Source organism: Oncorhynchus mykiss, chromosome 11 (genome assembly GCF_013265735.2).
Source record: "Oncorhynchus mykiss isolate Arlee chromosome 11, USDA_OmykA_1.1, whole genome shotgun sequence".
In the NCBI taxonomy this organism is placed as follows: Eukaryota; Metazoa; Chordata; class Actinopteri; order Salmoniformes; family Salmonidae; genus Oncorhynchus; species Oncorhynchus mykiss.
The window spans coordinates 57,171,604-57,197,165 of NC_048575.1; the positions used below are offsets into that span (position 1 = coordinate 57,171,604).

A 25,562-nucleotide genomic window follows, 5' to 3' on the forward strand; every position below is an offset into this window, starting at 1 on the left:
CAATCTCACACACTATATCTCTTGCTCGATCACACACACATGCCCATGGACACACACACACACACACACACACACACATACATACAGGGGGAGTGGGACTCTAATGAGGCCCTTGGAGACCCTGCTGGATTGTCAATCAAACCTCTGCTAGCCGACACACGGTCGACAACTTCAATAAGATTTTCTCAAACAGAGAAGCCTGTCAGATTGCATCAGAAGAGAAGGGAATCGGAAGTTTCAGTGAGAAAGATGAAGAGGGAAGTTTGAGAGGACATGAGGAAAGAAGAGGAAAAGCAGAAGGAAAGAGGGGTTGAGTCAAAAATATATAGTATTTTCTGTTGTGCCACAGAATAATATTGTCGATCTGTTTACTATGAATCATTCATTATGCGCATCAGATCAGGGCAAATTACTTCTGACTTCAACTAAATGATCATGACAGTTGTTGTAATCGTTGTAACATTTATACCAATCCTCACTGACACTTCACAATTTATGTTTTCAGTACAGATCAATAGATAGATTCCATGCAGGGAAAAAATGGCTTGAATATATAAAGTTTTCCTTGGTAAGCTTCAGTTTCACAGTTGTACATTTGTTGTTATTGATATAACAGAATTGATCAGCTATGCATTTTCATGCACTAGGCCACACCAATATGTCATGCTCAGCCTAGAAAGATGCACAATTTCCAGGGCTGTATTTTTTTGTCACAGAAGAATGTGGGTTAGGTAAAGATTGCCTGTGGCAGGTAGATGCTATAACATTCATGCACAGTGACAGGTATCCCCCTAATAGCAATCATTTGACTATTTTTCTTCTTTGCCACATTCTCTGAACTGATCTGATCTGATGTACAAGTAACAGTGACAGCTATTCCTGATTCATAATAGATGATGATCGAAGGGGGGTGCGTTTTTATCTTGAATTACAATTTAAAAAACATATTTATCTGGGATCTTTGGGAATATAGCACAACTCGTTGGAAATATATAAGATTAGTAGAATAATTTCAGTAAAAATGTATTGGGTTCCCGAGTGGCGCAGCGGTCTAAGACACTGCATCTCAGTGCAAGAGGCAGCACTGCAGTCCCTGGTTCAAATTCAGGCTGCATCACATCCGGCTGTGATTGGGAGTCCCATAGGGTGGTGCACAATTGGCCCAGCACCGCCAGGGTACGCCGTAATTGTAAATAAGCATTTGTTCTTAACTGACTTGCCTAGTTACATTTAAAATATATATATATATATTGCTACTACTTATATTAGCTGCAGCAGGCAAAATCCCTCAATATTTATTTTTTATTTAACTAGGCAAGTCAGTTAAGAACAAATTCTTATTTACAATGACGGCCTACCAAAAGGCCTCCTGCGAGGACGGGGGCTGGGATTAAAAATGTAAAATATAAATATAGGACAAAACACACATCACGACAAGAGAGACAACACTACATAAAAAGAGACCTATAAGACAACAACATAGCAAGGCAGCAACACATGACAACACAGCATGGTAGCAACACAACATGACAACAACATGTTAGCAACACAACATGGTAGCAACACAACATGGTACAAACATTATTGGGCACAGCCAACAGCACACATGGCAAGAAGGTAGAGACAACAATACATCACGCAAAGCAGCCACAACTGTCAGTAAGTGTCCATGATTGAGTCTTTAAATGAAGAGATTGAGATAAAACTGTCCGGTTTGAGTGTTTGTTACAGCTCGTTCCAGTCGTTAGCTGCGTCTTCATTAGTCAACATCACAAAACACATGTAGATTCCTCTCAATGGTACATCCAAAAGCCCCAACTCAATGCAGAGGGCATCAAGCAGGCAATGTTAGTGATATGACCAGGACAGTCCTGTCTGGGTGGGAGGGCTGGGGATCCAACCTCATATAGTGAGAGGATTTTTATTACCAAGCCAAACCTAAAGCCCTGCAAACAGACCATGTTTATCCCCATGATGCTGGGCCTTGCCTTTCCAAGTGCATTGTTCCAAGAACACACACCAACACACATTTAGCATGGCAGCGTGTAATTAAGACTCTTTTACTGAGCCTGTCATTATCACATGGCTGTAGGCAGCATGGCTGCTGCTGGGTTCACAGCTTGGACGGGAGATAGGGCTGCATGGGAACACACAAGGATGAAAGACAGTGCTGCTTCTTCTGGACACAGCAGCACAAAGAAAATATATACACTGTTGTTGGAGGATTAAGTATTTCTAAAGATTACTGCATAGGCTATTATAATAGGAGTTATTATACCCTCCTAGAGAAATTCCATAATATTTGGTTTTCTTGATAGAAAGTCCAACTTCACTCTCTCTGCCAAATTCTGTCAGTAAGTGCACCCTAGAACAAACGTTTATGAATATTACTTTATTTATTTCATAGAATAATTAGCATAATAAATAAGATACAACTAAATGGATTGTAGGCATGTAGCTAGGCCTAATAAACTGTCATTTTAAAGGTCTAAATTAAAGTGAAATACCTATAACATTGTCATAGATCTTGGAAGAATTGTTAGTCACATAACCATCGATATCTTACTGATGTTGAAACAACAGGATACTATTTCAATCTGAATGGTAACTTTGTCATGTATAATATGGTCAAACTGTTCCTTTAAGCATTCCCCGTTTACATGATAAATTAAGTGTCGTTTTTCTCTGCTAACTCCTCCTCTGCATTCTGAACAGGCTGCGCTTTTACTTCCACTTGAACAACCAAGTAGTTTTTGAGCGCATTCCCCGTCAGCTAATGTGGAGGGAAACACCTCGGTCGACCTACCCGAAAATATCGATTTTGCACCGGATATAATTTCAGTTCATGTTTTGAACTTACGAAGGTTAGTTATAACAAGGTAAACTTCCTCGAACTAAATATAGTTTTGGTCGAAACTATATTTACTAACGAGAGAGTGACCTGAGAAAAAAAGCAATAGATGTGGTTCGAGTTCCATGCTTATAATAAGACATATTTTGTCTGTCGAATTGTAACTCACGTATGGATGGATTTTAGGAGGTGAAATTGGACGTCAGTCTTCAATTTCAATTGGTTCGTACCCAGTTTGTTTGCCTGTGTGCGTTTCAGGAAGAATATCGAAGTTGCATTCTTCAGCACCCATACAGAGGGAGAGTGGGCTACAGGTAACCGACTGGGAAGAGTGAAGAAGATACTTTGCGAAATTGTTTTATCCGGATATTGACGCCGAAATTAAAACAGTTGTATTTGGTGGATTATTGGAGCTCATCATCATGGAAAAGTGGGAGATTCAGTATATCAAAATGGAGATGTGAAAACGTGGCATTTGTTTTCACACTGTCAGTGTTGTTTATACTACTGCGCAAACTGGACTTTTCTTCTTTGCAAATTGACTATTTCGGATTGTTGGAGCGATCGCGCCTTCTTGCCAACTTTATCAGGGAGAAACTTTTTTATCCACAAAATGCCACAACTTAACGGAGGCGGCGGCGATGATTTAGGGGCGAATGATGAAATGATATCATTCAAAGATGAAGGGGAGCAAGAGGAAAAAATATCCGAAAATGTATCAGCCGAGAGGGATTTGGATGATCTGAAGTCTTCTTTAGTAAACGAATCGGAAAACAACAGTAGCTCATCAGACTCCGAGGTAAGGACGTTGCAGTGAAGGGTGATCTACTGAACAGCTTGTCCTAAATAGGCCACATACATCACATTTCAAACAATATTTTTCTGGTATGAACGTATTGCTGAAATAGACGAGCCTACAATAACATGTTTTCCCTTCTTGTTCTGTGTGTGCCTCTGTCCTTATCAGCAAGCAGAGAGGCGCCCTCAACCAAGACCAGATTTAGACAGTTACGAGAAAACCAGGGATTACTTTAGTGAAGGTAAAAACTACCTCTTGCAATGCTGTTGCTTAATATATGTTTAATGCATTACCTTTACAGTGATGTCCCTTTTTCTATATTGACTTCCATGCTCTGTCCCTACAGCATTCAGAAGACAGCAAGATGGTGGCTTTTTCAAGAGTCCCCATTATCCTGGGTACCCGATTTTCATGATCCCAGATCTTACCAACCCCTACCTATCCAATGGGGCCCTGTCCCCTAGCGCAAGAACGGTGAGTGGCCATAACAAAGTCCAGCAAAAGTTACTCTTCAGTGTTGCCACTAATCTGCATCTGCTGTCCACTGAAGGCATGCGTAAAAGTTAATTCTGCATAACCAGACCGCCATATTCCCTTAGTGTGGCCTCTCAAGGAGTAACTAGTTCTTTGTTCTTTGGGGATTTTCCCCCGTCAGCCTTCTGTAGGATACTAACTGCCAATTTAGACTCAATTTCCAATTCTCATGAAGTCCATGATTAATCAAGACATTGATCTATTTATTTAGAGGAGGACACGTATATATGATATGATAGATATGAGCAGTATCGTCATTTTGTAAATGTGATTCTTCAACTGAAGCTGTGGCACTGGCCTGGTTAGCAACAACTTGTTACATTTCAGTCACTGAGCAGACGTTCTTATCCGGAGTGACTTACAGTTTGTGCGTTCGTCTGAAGATAGGTGGGACAACCACATATCGCAGGCATAGTAATTACACTTTTCCTCAATAAAGTAGTTATCAGCAAAACTCATCAGACTCCAGAACTAAGTACATACTACATTGAGATCCATAAGTTTCAAGCCCATTCAATGTTCCTTAGAGCCCAAATTCAACAATTTGCATAAAACAAACCTTGGCAATAATTTATGGGTGCATGATACCTGTACTCTTAGACACTTGATGCACATGGCATCAGATGTTGCAGTTTAAATACCTGATCAAAACAAGATGCAGTAGGTCACAGTAGTGTCCCATAAGCTATCTTGCTGAATGCCCCTGTTTTCTTCAATTAACTGTCATGTCAGCATTAGCTTTAGACCAGTTATTTACCCAAAATCATATGCCCATGATTTAGAAAGTGTCACCCCCCCCCCCCCCCCCCCCAAAGAAAATGATGCCTACTGTAATGACATTATTTGCCACAAATCTATTTTCCATATACCACAATATATAGCAGGTTGTGTGGCATATTATGGAAAAACAGTGTGCACTAATCTAATACACTATTACGAGGCCTGCTTATAGGGAAGAATTATGTACACACTTCAGATTTCTGTATGCATTTCATGTAGATATTGTTATCCGTTGTATATAATTAACAGTTAAAGAAAATATCCTTTCTGTGCATCAAATCAACTAAAAAACAATGTGGCTAGCATAAACTTCCCTGAAACACCACCTAATAAAATACTGTTGTTGTTAAGAGCATTTCCATCCCACAATCCTTCTCTCAGCCCCAAAAGCGAGTGATTTGGATGGGACCAGTGAAGCATTTCACTGAAAAGCAATAACCCCCTTCCTTTATCTGCTTTTTTTCTGTCTCCTTTTCACTGTTTCAAACCAACTCTCCCTTCCTCCATGGACCTTCCATTCAATTAGTGAGGCGTTAGTTGACCATTGTTATTCTGAGCAGGCGCTTGATGGCTTCATTGGAGGTCTCCATTGGGGCTCATTAACTAAATGGCTACTCTCTACACACAAGGTTCATACCACTGTGGAGATATTTGTTTGTTCCTCAAGTCATGTTTTTTAATTTTTTTTATGAATAGTCAAAATAAAATAGTAGTTTAAGTAGAAGGCCTGTGTTTTCTGCTTGTACTTTCACTCATATGTCCCTTTTTGAAAATTTTCTGGATACATTCAGATGTTTGCCTTAATCTTAGATCGAAGGAACCAAAATTATCATTTTAATAATTTTTGTGGATTCATATCTGGAATTTGGCAATGAGATGAAAAGTTGTTTAAAATTAAGACCATTTTGTTTAGAACATTTTGTATGATCCATGTTTTTGCAAGCAATCCATGCACCTCACTCACATCACAATAATATTAATTGTATGGACAAATATACAATATTTCCCCTCTTGTTGCTTCCTTCTGGATATTTTTCCTTCCTTTCTCCTCCCTTTGTCTTTTGTGTGCAAGTTTACCAAAATGTTAAACATATCCATGGTCAGTGAAATAGTTTTTTCTGGGTGTTTTTTGTAAATGTGCCAGACCCCAAATACTAATGTTATTTACAACGAAAACCAATTCCAGATACAGAAAATTGACTTAGTATTTTAGCATAAATATCCTATTTATTATGTTGAGTGAGGGAAATGATAACATTTTGGTAAACCCTGTCTTGACCTCATGTTGTTCCTCCATGACCCCTCACAAAGCATGCTGGGACCCAGAGCGCTACCTCCCACCATGGTTTTGATTTTGTTCAGAAAAAGAAGGGAAAAAAACTCCTAAACAAAAAGTGAGTCGGGAGGGCTGTCGGTTTTCTTTCTCAATTTCAGTTGCTTTAGGGAGGGATCCACATTCCCTTTAAGTGTACCAATGCTGGAGCTACAGTGAGCTCCAAAAGGATTTGGACAGTCACACTTGTTGTTTTGGCTCTGTACACTAGTACTTTGGATTTTAAATGATGCTATGACTATGAGGTAATGAGGTGCACTTTTTGCACATAGTCTACCCATTTTAGAGGACCAAAAGTATTGGGGAAAAATTCACTGTCTATTAAAGTAGTCAAAAGTTTAGTATTTGGTCCCATATTTCTAGCTTGCAAGGATTACATCAAGCTTGTGACTACAAACTTGTTGGATGCATTCGCTGCTTGTTTTAGTTGTTTCAGATTATTTTGTGCCCAGTAGAAATGAATGCTAAATAATGTATTGTGCTATTTTGGAGTCAATTCTATTGTAAATAAGAATCGTGTGTTTCTGAACAATTCTACATAAATGTGGATGCTACTATGATTATGGATAGTCCTGAATTAATCATAAATAATGATGAGTTAGAAAGATACAGACACATATTATATGCCAAAGACATGCTAGCCTCTCACCGTTACAATAACGGGTGAGGTTAGCATTTTGATATGTGTGCATCTGTAGCATCCACATTAATGTAAAAACGTATTCAATTCTTATTTACAATGAAAGTGACTCCAAAAAGACACAATATAATATTTACCATTAATTTCCATTGGGCACAAAATAATCTGAAACCAAAACAAACAGCAAATGTATCCAACAAGTTTTTTTTGTCACAAACCTGATGTAATCATTGCTTGGTAGGAGTATGGGACCAGATACCAAACGTTTGAATACTTTAATACACATACTGTACAGGCAGTTAACCCACTGTTCCTAGGCCGTCATTGAAAATAAGAATTTGTTCTTAACTGACTTGCCTAGTTAAATAAAGGTAAATGAGGTCCCAATACATTTGATCCTCTAAAATGGGGGGGGACTATGTATGTATCATTTCAAAATCCAAAGTGTTGGAGTACAGGGCCAAAACAACAACAAATGTGTCACTGTCCCAATACTTTTGGAGCTCCCCCAAACTATAGGGGGAGGAAAGAATCAGGTTAATGGGCCATGTTGAACCCGCTCTGTCAAAGAGCACCACCATGGTAGAGAAGCCACATTGAGACAATGGCTGGCTGGAATACTCTGGATATTTACTGAACAAGTAGTCTTAAACTGTGACTGGTTTACTGGTATTGCCATATGGAGCTGAATAAAACTCACTGCCTGGGATTTAGTAGAAAATGCTCTGACTTTGAATAATCTGATATTGAATTTATAATCTTTTTAGCCTACAATGATAGTTTTTAAAATTGGTATGCCGAGTTGGATACAGCTGCATTTAATGGCAAATACTTGGTCATTGGTCTCTGCTCAAACATTGGGTACACAAGTTTGTTAAACTAATGAGTTCCACAGTAACATTTGCTCTGTTTACATACCTGCAATGTTTCCTAATTGGTTCGTTAGCTGGAGACTGTGATTGAGATCTCTATACAGGCTCATACCAAAACTTTGTCTTGTTGACTTTGACATCATTGCTCCAGATTGGTCCTCTCCTATGTATATAAATGAAGGGCATAAAAGTTAAGCCTCTCAAACAGAATACCTAATAGCCCTCAAGCTGCAGATTTCAAGTTTTAATTCCAAAGGGGGGGGAAAGTTGTTTCATACAGTAGTCTGGTGTTGAAAATATGTTGCTCTCCAGCTCTGAACAGTTACTACATAAAAAATAAACAACAACAACAATGGATTTGGCCTGCAGTGTCTGTTTTTAAAGATGTATATCAGGAATAAGAATACAACTCAGTTCAGAAGTTCAGAATACCTGTGGATCAGAAAAGGGAACGGAAACACAACCATAGGACCAGTAGAGATGCTTCAACAACTCTGCCTTGCCAATTTTGCATCTCACTTTTAGGTGAGACTGTTAGGGAAGTCTTACTTTTTCTCCCCATGGTACATTCTCTCTCTTGAACAATACTGTCAACAACTCCCCCTTCTGGCCTCCCCGTAACTGGATAAAATAATTGCAAGCTATGTGATGGTCTTTAAATGACTCAAATATGTATTTCTAGGACAATAGGTGGGTATTTTCAATCAATTGATATTCCATGTTTCTAGAAGTAATGTAATACCCAGATGAAGTAAACCGTAACAGCTGAATAAGCGTTATTCTTAGGCTTTTCTCAAGAGACCTGCATGCTTTCTGTAGAGTTACGCCTTGTTTTTACACCCGAGTCCAGTGTTTCTGGTTTCATCTAGTATGGTATGTCTATTGTTTTGAGGCACAACGTTAGAATGTGCATATGACAACCCTATCATGAGCAATGTAAGACACTTTGGCTCAGCACAACACAAATCTCTAGAGGGTGAAGCATAACTGATTTAGTGGCTGTTCTGAGCTGAAATTCCGCTGTAATCCGCTGAGAGTTCAGGAGGAACTTTGCTTTTGGAAAGATGTTTCACCAGACTTTTGTCATGGGTGAGGGCCAAGAAGGCTTCCCCCTGTGAGGTAGACTGTCAGTGTTGTTTTTTTAGGCCTATTGTAGATGGCTGTGATTAGGAACTCTCAGTGAAGAGTGCTGGGGGAATTGTTCAAAACACTAATGTTTATTGGCCCTATTCTATTCCAGTCAAGATTTTTTATTTTTTTTTTATTTTAAAGAGACTCCCTTTTTACAATGTTGTATCAGTAAACAGTGAATTATCTCTTGTGTGTGCAGTCTGTCAGGTAGGCTAAAGTCACCTGGATACAACTGAATCAAATGCATGTGTGCTAGTCAATCAGGGCGTGAATGTGCTGCTACAATGTCTGAACATGTCAGTACTACAATTGCATGCCTCTCTGACGTCTTCCCTTTTCCAGTCTTTTTGGTGCTTAAAAATATGTAGACAAAGAAAAGTAAACAGTGACATTGTCTTGTTGAATAAAAGGGCCTCACCTTGTATAAGCAAACAGTATTCTGGCGCATTTCCACTGAGGATTTACGTCAGTGTTTTACCCAAAAGGCTCAGACTTTTCTGTTTCCATCTACGGGGGCTGGCACCCATGTCTCACTGGGCCATGGCTCCGGCGGACCAGTTTTTCACCTGGGGCCAAAGCCAGACAGGCCACTGGTACTTTTCAGCCACCATTTACATAACAATGTCTAACTATGAACTTTAACACCTTCTCACAAAGCAACTGATTTGATTATGCAGAGGATGTTGATTCTGCTCTTCACAAGTCTCACTGTCAGGCCTAGCTATGGAAACACAATTACACTAGAGTTGACATTAACACAAAACACTGGCAACAAACTGGTGTGGGGGTAAGTCGGAAGTGTGGCATTTTGTGTGGAGTTGTCTTTTAATCAGGTAGAACACTGCCTTTTCCACTCACCTTGCAGTCCCAATGGTGGAGATGGAGGGGTGTGGTGAGGAGAGCAGCAGGGGAGGTTCTGTCTGTGCTCTGCTACAGAGGGAACAGTGTCCAGAGCTCTCATTCTGACAAGCCTCGATGCTGTGTGCGACTGCTGAAAGTAATCTCGATGTAAGCTTGCAAATATTTTTTTAACCAAGGACTGTGTAAACAGAGCAACATTTTGGACTAGGTTTATGTTTTGGAAAGGATTTTTTCTTCTTCAAAGGCAAACACATCTACATCAATTTAGTGGCAGCATTTCGATTAAAAAAGATTGCATGCGCCCTCAGGAACGTCAAGGCCTGCAAACATCTCGCCTCTAAAATGGTATACAGTATTTGTCATAAGTGGGCTTACTGCTTGCAATGGGTAAATGAAATGTCCTACAAGTTTATTTGGCTAAACTAAAGGAAAATAAGGTTCTGTGTAACCGTGTTCTACTAACACTTTTTAATATCCAGCTGTAACCCAGATTAAAGTTCTGATAGTGCCTTCAGAAAGTATTCATACCCCTTGACTTATTCCACATTTACAGTCTGAATTCAAAATGGATTAAATATATTTTTCACCCATCTCCCCCATAATGAACAAGTTTTTAGACATTTTTTCAAATGTATTGAAAATGAAATACCTCATTTACATAAGTATTCACACCCCTGAGTCAATACTTTGTTGAAACACCTTTGGCAGTGATTACAGCTGTGAGTCTTTCTGGGTAAGACTCTAAGGGCTTTTCACACCTGAATTGTGTGGAAAGCTCAATTAGGTTAGTATTATGGAGTAACTACCATGTTGTTGATCCATCCTCAGTTTCCTCCTATCACAGCCATTCAACTCTGTAACTGTTTTCAAGTCACCGTCACCGTCACCCTCGTGGTGAAATCCCTGAGCGGATTCCTATTTCTTATTTTATTTAACTTTATTTTTTTATATAATCAGTTAAGAACACATTCTTATTTACAATGACAGCCTACAGTGGATTAACCACTTTGTTCAGGGACAGTGACATTTTTACCATGAAAGCTCGGGGATTCGATCCAGCAACCTTTTGGTTACTGGCCCAACACTAACCACTAGGCTACCTGCAGCCCTCTCCTTCCTCTCTGGTGACAGAGTAAGGAAGGACACCTGTATCTTTGTAGTAACTTCACCATGCTCAAAGGGATATTGAATGTCTGTTTTTTTTTTATTTGTAACTATATACCAATATGTGCCCTTTGCGAGAAAATGGATAACCTCCCTTGTCTTTGGTTGAATCTGTGCATGAATTTCACTTACAGATAATTGTATGTGTGGGGTACAGAGATGAGGTAGTCATTAAAAAATCATGTTAAACACTATTGCACACAGTGAGTCCATGCAACTTATTATGTGACTTGTTAAGCAAAGTTTTACGACTGAACTTATTTAGGTTTGCCATAACAAAAGGGTTGAGTACTTATTGACTCAAGACATTTCAGCCTTTCATTTGTAATTCATTTGTAAAAAATGTCTAAACATAATTCCACTTTGACATGTAGGCCAGTGACACCAAATCTCAATGTAATGCATTTTAAAATCAGGCTGTAACACAACAAAATGTGTAAAAAGTCAAGGGATTCGGATACTTTCTGAAGGCACTGCATGTCCTAAAGTCTGTATGAAAACCTTTCTCTAGTAGGCGTACCCACCCCTTCTATAGTAATTGAATGAAAAGAGTACAAACCACTTTTAACACTATAGGAACTTGGTTTTACACTTGAGATATGAGGCATTTGCATTTGTTTTGGCATTAACATTTCTACTGATTACTTCATGAAGTGGTGAAGATGCTACTTAGGTCATTGCTCTAGAATCTCAGCCTACCTCTTTTCCGGTGTCTCTGGGAGGAGGGATATTTCTCTGTATTTCATCTTTCAGACTCAGGGTTGTTCATGTACAGTTCATAACAGCACTTGTATTGAAGTGTGTGTGAAATGGTGCCAGTCCTGGTTTCTATTCCTCCCTCTTTGGTCTCTGTGGAAAAGCATGAGCTGGCTTCAATTCCATCCGCCACCCCTCTCCTGCTAGCTCACCACCTACCCACCAACCCTCCCGCCTGCCATTAGAAATTCTGTTTATAGCACTCGCTGGCTTCTCAAGAGCAGGGCCCATCAGGAGCATCTCAGCACCCTTTGAGGAAAGGATAACCCCCCCCCCCCCCCCCCCCTCAGCCACAGACTCCCTACGTTCTGTGACATCAATGAATCCCTTTGAAGTGCCAAGATGAATATGTGTGCAAATGTGTTTTTATCAATTTATTTATCCCAGATATGTGTTTTTCACATCCATTAGGTCTGGCCAGAACTACTTCAGAGTTTCAGATGTGGTACAGTACTTTTCTTCATGAAAAAAATCGGGACTACTTTTTGTTGAACTTGATAGATCTGCCAGCCAAAGCATGAATACCTTTCAAATCCACATTGATAGTGTCTGTTTTACTTGATACAGTATGTAGAAATAACATGTTTGTAAAAAAAAAAAAATATATATATATACACACACACACACACACACATATATATATATATATATATATATATATATATATATATATATAACACAAACTCACTGTGCCTACTTTTACAGGTGTAAGTAAGGAGCTGGTTGACAGGCACCTTAGATCGTAGCGCATTACATGCATGTCGTTTTTCATCACAAAATGGGCGGCCTCTTGTAGTACGTAGGCCTGCATACGGCACTCAAATTTTGCATCGCATTATTCCTTCCTTCGGGTAGGGGCAGTGTGGTGAAGATGAGGCTGAACCAACTCGCTTGGTTCATTGATCGGATCTATATGCATCAAACTGGCAGTCTATTTTGCATTGATAACCAAATTATAATCTCAGCGACTGTTTTAAAACAATAAACCAAGCAACATTATAGCCTTAATAGAACCCCCCCCTAGTTTAGAAGCAATAATTACATGATTGTAGGCTATTTTGAAAGGGTAAAAACAGCTGTAACTATGTGCTGTATTTTTATCTGATGCATTCAAGCAGCATAGCAGGGCCGGCAGGTAGCCTAGTGGTTAGAGCGTTGGGCCGACTCGAAGGCTAATCGAACTGACTTGCCTAATTAAATACAAAAATATCAAACTGGGATGATGTAGGTTACACTGGCAAGTATAATAATATTTTCCAGGGCATATTATTTCACATGGGGGAGATGTGCTAAGATAAAAGGCTAGCTTGCTTGCTGTTTTTAGCCAGCTAGCTTGCAAGCTGCTAGCGGAGTAGCAAGGTAATGTTAAAAAAAACAACTACACTTTCATTACATGTAGTTATTATTTAAATATGCAGTAGGTTTTCTTTAAAATAAGTGTACAGTGCTGGTAATCTTTCCAACGTGAGAAGACAACAAGAATCTCTGCTATCGCCCCTTTGTGAATTTTGCTATTTGGGAGTCTAGAAATGCATGGACCGTTGCGGTAACGGGTTAACCAAAAGATGTGCATTGTTCCAAAAAACAGACCACCCAAGCGCACACATGGTAAATGACGGTGTGGTCTGTGGATCGACTGAATAAGTGTAGCAAGTAAGTGTTTATCACATTTAAAAGGTGAGATGTGTCAATGGCTTGAGTCAATGTAATGTTGCGGATCAGTAAAGGGATAGTTCGGGATTTTGGCTCTGAAGCCCTTTATCTACTGCCCGGAGTCAGCTGAACTCCTCTGTCCAGTATGAACCAAGTTTGAGGTAGTTTTGCGAGCAAATGTTAACTAGCGTTGGTGCAATGACTGGCAGTCTACAGGAACAGCTTCCCATAAACTTCCATTTTATTGTGCTAACGCAAGTTGGGAACTTTCTTCACACTGAATGCAGAGACAAATGGTATCCACAAGTTTATCTGCTTCTGGGGAAGTAGATAAAAAAAAAATCTCGAACTATCAATTTAAACCCCAGCAGCAGGTTTCAGGACATCAGAGTGTGGATCATGTATGCCTGTATGCCACTCAGTCCACATAATATAACTTCAACACTGTCACTGTGAAGGCAGTTTCCTGACCTCCCCCATGCCTAAAGGGAAAAGAGCTCTCAACATACCACAGGCTGTGTGGTGTACATGGACAGCACTCTGTTAGCAGATGCTCTTATTTTTCTAGCGTATTCGGGATGGGCCGTCATGGGGCTCAGAGAGCCAGATGAGCTAAGGTAGAAGCAATGCAATTTGAGTCTCGGAGACAAACTTGTCAACTTCGGCATGGAGGTAAGGGCTAAGCCATGACACCACCATCGTGATATGTGGAATCCTCCCCTAAACAATGGAGCTCCTAGCAAGGCCATACAGCTGTTAATTGTATTGAAAACAAAATGGTTGTCATGACATGAGCAGGAGGTTGTGGAGGCTGGATAATATATCATGTTAATGCCAGCATGTCTCATGCTCACTAATGTCTATGGTCTCCGGTATTAGGAGTAAGCCTCCGTTTAGGAGGGAGTTTGGCTCCCTGGTTTTATCAAGGGGTCTGGGTAATCAATCTGCCTCCCAGGTGATTGGGCCCTGGCTGATGGATGGGGATGGGACACAGTGACGGCACCACTACTCAGGGCTTTGGGATTCCTTCTGTATGTGGTCCTCATGTCGTGGAGCCCCATTTTATAGCACATTAAGTAACGTTAGCTCTCTTAAAGTGTACACTAAAGTCCTCACTCCACGCTATAAAAACTGATTGTACAGCAGGAAGAAAAAAATCTGAATAGGTTTTCATCAGTATGGTATTCCAAACAGCTGGTTTTAATTTAAGCTCTGCAGGAGACAGAGGGAGCTGAGAAGGGAAGAGGAGAGATTGTTGATGAGATGTGGTGGTGGTGGGAGCATAAACTGGGGTAGATATGGGCCTTTCTATTCTTTTGGTTGTTATCCTGAGGTCGGCCAGCTTCCAGACCTTGAGGCCCTCTTATCTGAGGGATTCTCTCCCCCACAGAGCACTACTCTGCTGTGGACCAGAATGCATTGCCCTTCCCTTGCAGGCCAATCAGACAGCTGCATGATACTATCAGATCGTACAGTTCTAGATTCCTTGGTACTCAGATATTAATCTGGTTTCACCTAAGTTCATATGAAGGCCATGGAAATGCTTTCTCTGGGTCTACTCTGCAATCTTTACTTCCAAGAACGCAGGGTACAGTAAGTATAGTAACTACAGGTAGGTTCTGAATCTGCAATAGGTAAGCAGCTTGGTTTGAAGAAATCAACTGTGGGAGCAATTATTAGGAAATGGAAGACATACAAGACCACTGATAATCTCCCTCGATCTGGGGCTCCACGCAAGATCTCACCCCGTGGGGTCAAAATGATCACAAGAACAGTGAGCAAAAATCTCAGAACCACACAGGGGGACCTAGTGAATGACCTGCAGAAAGCTGGGACCAAAGTAACAAAGCCTACTATCAGTAACACACTATCCCGCCAGGGACTCAAATCCTGCAGTGCCAGACGTGTCCCCCTGCTTAAGCCAGTACATGTCCAGGCCCGTCTGAAGTTTGCTAGAGAGCATTTGGATGATCCAGAAGAAGATTGGGAGAATGTCATATGGTCAGATGAAACCAAAATATAACTTTTTGGTAAAAACTCAACTTGTCGTGTTTGGAGGACAAAGAATGCTGAGTTGCATCCAAATAACACCATACCTACTGTGAAGCATGGGGGTGGAAACATCATGCTTTGGGGCTGTTTTTCTGCAAAGGTACCAGGACGACTGATCCTTGTAAAGGAAAGAATGAATGGGGTCATGTATCGTGAGATTTTGAGTGAAAACCTTCCATCAGCAAGGGCATTGAAGATGAAACGTGGCTGGGTCTTTCAGCATGACAATGATCCCAAACACACCGCCCGGGCAACGGAGTGGCTTCGTAAGAAGCATTAAGGTCCTGGAGTGGCCTAGCAAGTCTCCAGATCTCAACCCCATAGGAAATCTTTGGAGGGAGTTGAAAGTCCGTGTTGCCCAGCAACAGCCCCAAAACATCACTGCTCTAGAGGAGATCTGCATGGAGGAATGGGCCAAAATAACAGCAACAGTGTGTGAAAACCTTGTGAAGACTTACAGAAAACGTTTGACCTCTGTTATATACCCTTTGTTGGCAATGACAAAGTATTGAGAAACTTTTGTTATTGACCAAATACTTATTTTCCACCACAATTTGCAAATAAATTCATAAAAAAATCCTACAATGTGATTTTCTGGTTTTTTTTCTTCTCATTTTGTCTGTCATAGTTGAAGTGTACCTATGATAAATTACAGGCCTCTCATTTTTAAATGGGAGAACTTGCACAATTGGTGGCTGACTAAATACTTTTTTGCTCCACTGTATAATGCCTGAAGGGGTGTGCTATATGGCCAATATACCACAGCTATGGGCTTCTCTTAGGCACAACCCAATGCATGCCTTATTGCTATTATAAACTGATTACCAATGTAATGAGAGCAGTAAAAATACATGTTTTGTCATACCTGTGGCATTTGGTCTGATATCCCACGACTTTCAGCCAATCAGCAGTCAGGACTTGAACCACCCAGTTTATAAAAATACATGAATGGGTATCTTTCCAGGATGAGTTTAGTGAGCGGAGCAGCTGCTCTTCTTGTTGAAGTTGTAAATCAGTTTGTCTCCTTCCAGAAAAGCAAATCCCCATAACGGTGCTGTGGCTTTGCACTGCTCGTCCCGGCTCAAGTCTCCTGATAAGGGATGTCGAGACAGCACATTGCACCTGCATTCATGCTACAGAAAGGTCCTAGATGCCACATTAACACAGATGGATGAAAATGTGTTTTCTTGGGCATACATAAGTGTTCCTCGGTTATAAATTGTACATACCTAGGTGATTACATGACACTTCAAAACATTTGTCAGAAATATGAGTGTTCATGTTTGAAAGTGTTGCATCTTCCCCAGACAAGGTTCTTAGGATAAGGCAGGGGTAGGCAACCCTGTTCCTGGAGTGTCGCAGGTACTGCAGGATTTTGGTCCAACTAGGCCCCACACCTGACCAACTGTGCTAATTGATCAGTTCAGTGATTGCCTAAATTCAACACACCTGGTCTTCCAGGTGGGTTAAATAAAAAACCAAGGTTGCTCTGGGATAAGGCATATAGGTGGAACAGCAGTTTTGGACCACCAGCTCTGCACATTGTGACAGTCTGTCCTAGGAGCACAGCTGATGGATGCTGACAGAGCTTTCGGTGTAACGCCATAACGGAAATGGTTATTTAGTTATCATTCAGCTTGTTGATGTGGATGATGTCCTAACATGCAATTCTCTATTGCCCCTGGGTGCACTTTAGCTACCTCCACATAACCCCTGTAAACCAATTGTACTTGTTAAGGAGTCACAATGTTCTACAGAGCGTCAAATTTGATTAAAGCCAAAGCGAAGACTCAAGTAATCTGAAATGTGTAGCTTCGTTGTCTCCACCTAGACTTATGGATCCAGTTAGTCAGATGAGATGTGTGTATATTTTATGTATGTATATATTCTTAATTTTTTTTAAAACATTTTTTTTTACAGCTTTTCATAGTTTGATTTGTGGTTTTATGGCCTTTCATGGCATATTTAAAACCATGATGCACTGTTCTACACACCGACGAACTCCAGCTGAGATCCTAAAGCATCGGTTTCAAGTGATACTGGGATTTTTCCTTCTGCCTTGGATTGTCCTTGTGATTCCTTCATTTGACACTTTTCCATATTTGTCTTCAAATATGTTTTCAGAATTTTTAAATGGTTGTCCCACTAGCATGATTGATCAATGGTATACTAAAGAATAAGACTTGAAATGTGTTCTAAAAAACATATAGTGTGGGGTCTCTATGTTCAGTTGCAATATGGCCGACTCTTTGGGATGCACACCCCTCTACACCTCCACTGGCATAATCCCTCATCAATTGACATGCTTTGATACAAAATCCTTACAAATGTGAATGACTTATTTGCTGCATAGTCAGACCAGCTAGCTACATTTAAAAAATAGCTCTAATCAAGCCTATATGACATGGAATAGTCCAAGGAATCCTTTTGTTTGATTTGTACATGGGCTGGAAAGGCCTGCTATTGGAAATCCCTGAAGCAGGCTTTGGGGGCAAGTCTGATTCTCGTGTGAAATGGAAAGGCTCTATAGCTGTGGGCTGAGTTGACTGGGGCTGTATGGGTGTTGGCAGGGGGAGCGCTGTTCATGAATAGGGTCTTTGACTACCTCAGACCTGCCCTGAAAGGCAGGACAAAGACCCTAGGGCAACGGCTTAGAGCCTCACAGCTGAGCTACAGAATGCTGCCTTCACCCAGTCTTCCTCCCTCCTTGCCTGATTTAAATACTACAGTGGCTTTAAGCATTCTGGAGACCAAGGCTCACATCTCTTCTATACGCCATATTCTCCAACTTTCCCCAGTGTTTTTGTTTACATCATGCTAATGCTAGAAGGCTATTTACATGAGCTATTGTGTTGAAACCTTTTGGAAGAGTGGTGAATAATCTTCAGTGAGCTCCTTATAAACAGACTGGGAATTGTTTGTTTCATCTTTTATTGTATTTTTCAGTAATGTGTTTTGCCATGTTATTCTGTTCTCCCACCTCCTCCTTTGCTATAATTCATATTAATCTGGGTTTAGCAAAGCCCCTCGTTAAACATGTATTAACGCTAGCTCCATGGAACCCCCCTCCTGCTTGTTGTTGGTAATCACAGCTAAGCTTGGCGTCAGGCGGGTGAAGTCGTTCATTAGGGAACAGTTTTTGTTTGTTTTCGTATAATATGGAGGCGTTGGCAAATAAATGAGATGAAGACTTTAACCTCAAATTAGTTGCTTGCTTCGTTATTTTGATTGAGCTGTGTGCTACCCCATGGTTTAAGACATAAAACAACAAAAAAGGCACTAAGTCTTATCAGCAGAGTTAATGGGTCAGTTCAGCCCTGTCCAGACACTCTCTCCCCATAGGGTCTCCTGTTTCAGATGTCACTCAGAGCTTTGTTTGCACCCCAGGGTGAAGGGTGAGAGGTCAAGGTTCAGGGCCAGTTTGCTGAGTGGTCACCAAAGCCCCGGGTTCACTGAGCACATCCGTTCCCTTTTTCACACCAGCCCTAAGATATGAAAAGAGAGGGGGAAAAGCCACACTATTCTTTTTTTCTCATCACAATCTAAAATTCATTTTCAGGTCTAATTCATTGATTTGATTATGGTGGCTAAATTCTTTCACATGGGTGCAATGACATTGGCTTAGAACTTGTGCCTGAGACATGAATATAGCGTCTTATTGCAAGCTAGGCTAGTACCATTGTATAAATATGATTTGTTCAAAGACAAGATTAGTTTTTTTGCTAGAGGCCTGCTTTGCTGCTCTCCTTCAATTACCTTTCATCGCAATACAAAATGGCATTTTGATTTACTGAGCTTTTTATAAACGTCTGACTTATTATTTGCATGTGAAAAGTCATTGTGAGGTTTACGCAAGAACACTTCGTCTCGAGCATCTGTCAAGATCAACAATCCTGTTTTGCACCTCAGCAAAACTTCCCACCCAACATATAAGACTCCCAGCATGTTTGTCCAAAACACCTCCAGAGTTTGCGAGCCAAAGACCTCACCCTCGTTAGCCCCCACCCACAACTCCAGTCTCTCTCCGCCCCACCACCACCCAACAAATGACCTCCAGTCAGGTTTATTATGCAGTTTCACACAGACCAAAATTGCAGCTGCATGGCGAGCAATCTGGATCACATTAGCTCAGGCGCTGTGATTTATAAATTGTTTCTCAGGCCATAAATCCCTGCTGTAATTGTGCACAAGCACCCCTCTCCCTTCTCTCCCCCTTCGTTCCTCCATCAGCTCCTTCTCCCCCTCTCTATCTGACACACACAGCTTACAGTGCTCAGGTCATCTCTAATTGTTTGCAGGAGTGAGCACTTTGGATTTGGAAGAAGTTGTTGCATTGTGAAGTGGGAGAGAATTGTTTTGTTTTTAGGAAAGACTATATCAAGATATAAATATTTTTTTTCTCCAATCTCAACAAAACTACTATGCGAGCTGAACAGTATACGCAGTATTTCTAGTGGTGATTGGTGATTTGTGGAGAGTGGTTGGTGTTCAGGTAGGTCTGTGGCAGCATGGTCTTGGCTCCGCTTTCCTGAACACTCAGTGTAATTGATAGGGGCCTCCCCTTAGCTCTGCCCCTGCCTGGGAATCTGATATTTGCTGCAGCCCCTGGTCATAATCACCTTTCCCCTCTCATAAGAATGTATTCAGGTTGAATGATAGTAATATGCAAAGACTGGAATATTTTTTTGAAATTGGCAAGGTTAACCATGAGTTGGTGTATGGATTTCTATCAGGGTTGGGGTCAATTTCATTTAACTTCAGTCAATTCCGGAAGTACACTAAAATTCCAATTCTCTTGAATGCTTTTTAGTTGGAGTTTGGTTCACTTTCTGAATTGACTGGAACGTAAATGGTATTGACCCCAACTCTGATTCAATGTCATTCCATTGACATTTAGTGGCCCCCATTCTCCCTGATATCATGAAAATCTCCATGATATCATTGGCATTCATCAGGACTCTTGGCTAGCATTGTGCCTTTTGGTACTTCCTATAATCCCTTTCAGATACAGATCATTTGATTTAATTTGACATGGCATTTATTATCCGTAAAGATTTTTTTTCTTTCTTTAAGCTCACTGAATTTCATTCTCCTCCCTTTTTCGCCAAACACTCCGGAAAGTATTTGTTCCAGAGGTTTTTCCTGAGTGTTGACAGGGACTGAGCGGTTCTTGTGTGCTCAGGAAGGGGAAGGTTCCTTGCATATGCTTACTACTCCGTTGTTTTGCTCTGACGACTTGGTGAACCTTGAAGAGGTAGAGGACCTTATGACCCAGGCTCGTTTTGCTCCGTGTCCCTCCTAAAGATTGATGTTTCTGGAATCGGGACTGTCAGGCAGGGGACAGGCAGGGTGATTTCCATTGGCCTAAATTCTTCAGAAATGTCACTTTCTTTGGAAAGTGTCATTTTATATATGTTTGTACTAGTGAACATTTGAATATTTGTTTCCTTTGTTTGGTGCATTTTTACACATTTTGATCTCTAAAAAGGTGAATCAGCAATAAGGGCTGACTTTGTTTGATTACTCATTTTTATGTGAATGTTTTTTTTAAAAGTCCAAAATGCTGCCATATTAAACTTGAACAACTTAACTCTGGCTGCAAGTTCAGGCATGCATACCCACAGTGTGTGTGTCAGAGAGAGACTAGGTTAGCAGTGGGGTGAGAGGGGTGTCAGGCAGTAAAACTGAGATGAGGCAGGGCTGAGACTTCAGGCCCTGAGATTTGTGCCTACTCTCAGTGCAAACACAGGAGGCATCTGCAGGCAGCTGTGTGTGGGGGGAGGGGCTGGTGCTCGGGGCAGGGAAGGGGGGGGGGGGGGGGCTGCAGAGTGAACACAATCAACCCTCTGTTTTCATAAGACTTGTGGTATGTGAGAGCAGAAACAAATGTGTTTAATTTAGGCCCTTTTTCTCTCTCCTTCTCCCCAGCACCCCACCTAACCACTCCTCTTTTTATACTGACTTTTTCTCAAAGATGCTTCATGGCCTCCTGCCTGTGTCAGCTGGTCTGAGGAGTTATATAAAAGTTGGCAGACTTGTCCTCGTTTAAGATCAAATTTACCCAGATGTGTAAATATTTATCTACATTTTCTGGAAAAAGTGTATTTTTTGTTTCTACCTCAGTTTAGAAGTGATTATTGTGTAGAGGTATTTACCCTGTTGTGTGGGGGTGTATGGTGGACTTATTATCGCATCATAACCTGCTTGGCTGGCACCACACACTCTATTATGTTGGTAACCCATGCTGTCTCTGTCAGTACATTTGTGTTTGTGTATAAATGAAAAATGCAGGTTTCATTGATGTCATTTGTGTAGATATTGCACTTTTTTAGCTCACACACACACACACACACACACACACATAGAGAGAGAGTTAATTTGATTTCTCTCTTGAGCTTTACATTAAACATCCAGCCAACCACTGTTAGTCACAACTAGTTCTGGAGTTAATTACAGAGGTTTATGGCTGTGCATTTCAATGAAAGTAGGCTGCTCCCCAAACAATAAAATGTTGTGTTACTGGACAAACGGTGCCAGGGGAAATTACGTGAAAGGCTGACAATGTCTCCTCCGTTAAAAGTGTAGCATGGCTTGACATTGGACCGCATTAATACTGAGTTTACCAGGGTAGTCTATCACAATTGAAACCAGATACCACATAATTGACTTCAAATAATTGAGTGTAACAGCGTGACTGCCTACTCTCTTTGAATGAGAAAGTGAGCCTCCTGCCAGACACATTATTTTCTTGTGGCTCTAATTATACATTGTTTTATTTGACCAGCCTGCCGTTGTTTTCTGTAATACAATTGCTAACTTATTCCAAACTTTCACCCCAACAAGTGCTTATTTTCCTAACCACATCTGATCTGAAATTGCCTTAAAGTAAAATGATACTGTACTTCGTTTAAAGAGACATTCACTGTTCTGCTGTAGCAACACTCGTTAAACTCTGGCAATAATTCTTGATCATGTCAACCCCCCCCCCCCCCCCCCCCCCCCAAATACAAATTGACCCTGATACCTGCTTGAGATACAAAAAAATTAAAGCAACAGTCATTAAAGCAACAGTCTTTTTCTCTCTAGTAAAACCCTCAAGGCACTATTCAGAAAGGCCAAAATAAGAGGTATATCTTGGGCTTGCACTGTTTGTTTGTGTAAAAATAGATTCTGTATACATTTGTTTTTGCAGCTAGCCTAGTGGAATGAGACGGAAGTCAAAATTCATGAGTGGGGACTTTACAAACAGAACCTGATTTTTAGCAGCCTAAATAACAGCCTAAATCAATCAGGGCTTGCAGACCAGTATGGCATTTTTCAGAATATACATGAACTAGTCATATGACACTAAATCTCACTGAGTTCAATACAATTTAATCTATTTCGTTTTTGTGTCATTTAGAATTCCTTACAAATGAATCTAATGCATGTGTAGAAGAACGCAAGCTGCCTTTTTACTGTTGAGCATCAAACCAATTAGGCTCCTGAGTGGCGCAGCGGTCGAAGCGGCGTCACTACAGACCCTGGTTTGATTCTAGGCTGTATCACAACTGGCCGTGATTGGGAGTCCCATAGGGTGGCGCACAATTGGCCCAGCATCGCATAGGTAAGCCAAAATTGTAAATAAGAATTTGTTCTTCACTGACTTGCCTAGTTAAATAAAAGTTGAATTTTTAAAAAAAAAGTGTTGATGATTCTGCAAGTTTTTCTTTGTTTTTCTGTGTCTTAAACGTCAACTTTGTAGTTTGTAGACGAGCATGGGCCAGTGATGTCACCTCTTTATTTGACCAAGACTGATGGTTGTAAGAAAGCATGGATGGTTGTTATGTTGGATTTATCTGGGACTGTTTGGCACAGTGTGTAACTGATTTAGAATCTTGGCAAAGCCCCTCCACTGTGTTTTTAAGACCTCCCTCATGCTGCCTCCCCTCTTCACTCTTCTCTTTCCCTCTTTGCGCTAATAGTTCTTTTGTATACAAGAGCATGTTAAGAGGCCTATGAGCCTGGCCTTAATAGGCCATGTTGCCATAGAAACCAGTGCACTCTGGATGGCTGACCTTTGACCCAGTTTTTCCTTGGCTGTGAATAAGAGAGCAGGGCGACCAACCTGGTCACAATAGAGGCCCAGAGAGCTGAGGGAGTGCCCCTGTCACAGTCACTTAACTTCACTCCTCCACGTACTAATGGACACTTTGAATGTGCTAGCCATTAGAAGGATGCTAGTGACACTGCTTGAGACAGCAGCCTTCTCGGGGTTAACCCCATGCATAACCTGGGTGTCTGCTCTGGGCTGGGGCGTTGGGAAATATCACCCCGCTATTCACATATCCTACCAAACACATCTATCATTTTTATGTTCTCAGATTCAAAATGGCATAGTTTGCAATGTATTCATTTGAAGGCTTGTGCATTTGGCACACAGTTTATCCTTAAAGGACTGTTTCTGGGGCTTTGAAAGTGAATTGATAGTGTTTCTAGTTGTTGTTGCATTGGATTAGCTCATCAACTTTTATTCAAGGTCATGTTTTTCTTTCATGTAAAAACATTGTTGTTAATAGCTGACAACTCCATGAAGGTGAGCAGTGTATATCTATGTTTACATAAGAAATGGTAAATACAGGGTGTGGATATATTCACGGTAACTAATTGTTATTTCCATCAATTATGTAGGCACCATAATATTTTCTCTGTGTAAGTTCCTTCGTTTTCCTGAGGATTGTTTTTATGGACAACTTCCTCTTATAAGGTAATCCACTTTACTGCAGACTGGATAATGGGCTGTTTTTCCACTAACAGCTATTTCTGTGGCCAGTAGCAGCCAAGCTGACCAGCATAACTTCCCATCGTTTCCCTGTCAGTTAACCACTAATTAGCACAATGAGGGCTGGAGTTTGCTTAATAATTGTCTATGTAATTGCCTGTAATGTCCTTAAACAATGGATCTTAATTCAAATTTAGACCATTGTTTTTCATTTTATGACATGCATAGATCAAGGAGAGGTGGCAATGGCTCGCATAAGCAGGTGATTTGAGCGGAAATAAACAGGGAGGGACTATGGCGTAAGGATTGGCAAGGCCATTGTGTGGTGCTGCTGTTCATATAGGTAGAGGATCATTAACAGCTCACTCTTAACAGCAAGCTGTGTGGCCCATTTTCTGTTGAGGGGCAAAAGAAAACAATGGGGAGGGGCTCTCCACAAAGTAGGTGATTGACATATATGCTGGAGCAATCCCTGGAAGCATTTCTCTTTCCCTGCTGTTTGGAGAAGAGTGTTGAGAGTGGGGTTGATGGCCCCAGCCCAGAGCAGACACCCTGCCCGCCAGGCAGGTTTTCTGCCCTGGAGTGTCCCTGTCAATTCATCTGCTGGTATTGGAAGGGCAACTCCACCACTTTTCAACCTCATTTTTATTATCTCCAGCACAATACCAGTGTCAACATACTGTATGCGAAAAATACGCATTTCAAAAAAAGATGTCATCAGCTACAACTTTTAACTTTATATACATCATCAAAAGTTAGAACATTAAACAGGGATTTCCAAACACTGAGATTCACGGTGATGTGGGGAGCAAGAAATAGTATTTTAGCCAAGGTTGCTCGGCACAGACACACGGTAGCGTTTGCTGGCCGAGAGTACTTAGAACGTCTGAACAGAGTGCCGGCCATAATGTAGAAACTTAGTGCAAACCCATTCTACATGTAGAACCGTGCAGAAAGGACATCCACCAGTGGGTGAACCCTAAAACACACCGTGCCGAATGAACGGCAGATCAGCATTTGGTGCAGTGTGTGTGGTCCCTTAAAATAGACATTGTAGACATTTTCAAAGACACATTTTTATAGTTGATTGACTATAGAACAAAAGAACCTGAGGATGTGTCAATCGCAGATTTGATTAAACCTTTTCAAGGAGTTGTAACGACACGGCAGATAGTTAGTGGAAAAGTTTGGGCTGTTTTTTCGGTCTCTGGCAGAGTGTCTGACTTACTTTGACAACAAATGTCCAGACATCTGCCTCTCCTCTCCTCCATGCTCTGATGTTGTTGCCTTGCCAGCAGTATGACGGCACACACTTCAGAGATGACAAAGACACTTGGCCATGTTTCCCCCTGCTCTGTGAGAGAAATGTAACAAT

General features: G+C 41.0%; 1 protein-coding gene across 5 annotated transcripts in view; it reads left to right on the top strand.

The window, feature by feature from the left end:
• The first annotated feature begins 2,692 nt into the window (after nucleotides 1-2,692).
• The window catches only part of LOC110536043 (transcription factor 7-like 1-A), a 46,903-nt gene continuing 24,033 nt past the window's right edge, over nucleotides 2,693-25,562 (top strand). For 2 of the 5 annotated variants that reach the window (XM_036935881.1, XM_021621555.2), the window contains exons 1-3: nucleotides 2,693-3,650; nucleotides 3,819-3,891; nucleotides 3,997-4,124. Coding sequence is in view for 4 of the 5 variants with exons in the window: in XM_021621555.2 (XP_021477230.1) it covers nucleotides 3,465-3,650; nucleotides 3,819-3,891; nucleotides 3,997-4,124 (387 nt within the window). In the remaining variant the exon portion in view is untranslated. The remainder of the gene's footprint in view (nucleotides 3,651-3,818; nucleotides 3,892-3,996; nucleotides 4,125-25,562) is intronic. The other 3 variants (XM_021621552.2, XM_021621554.2, XM_021621553.2) reach the window with 3 other exon arrangements.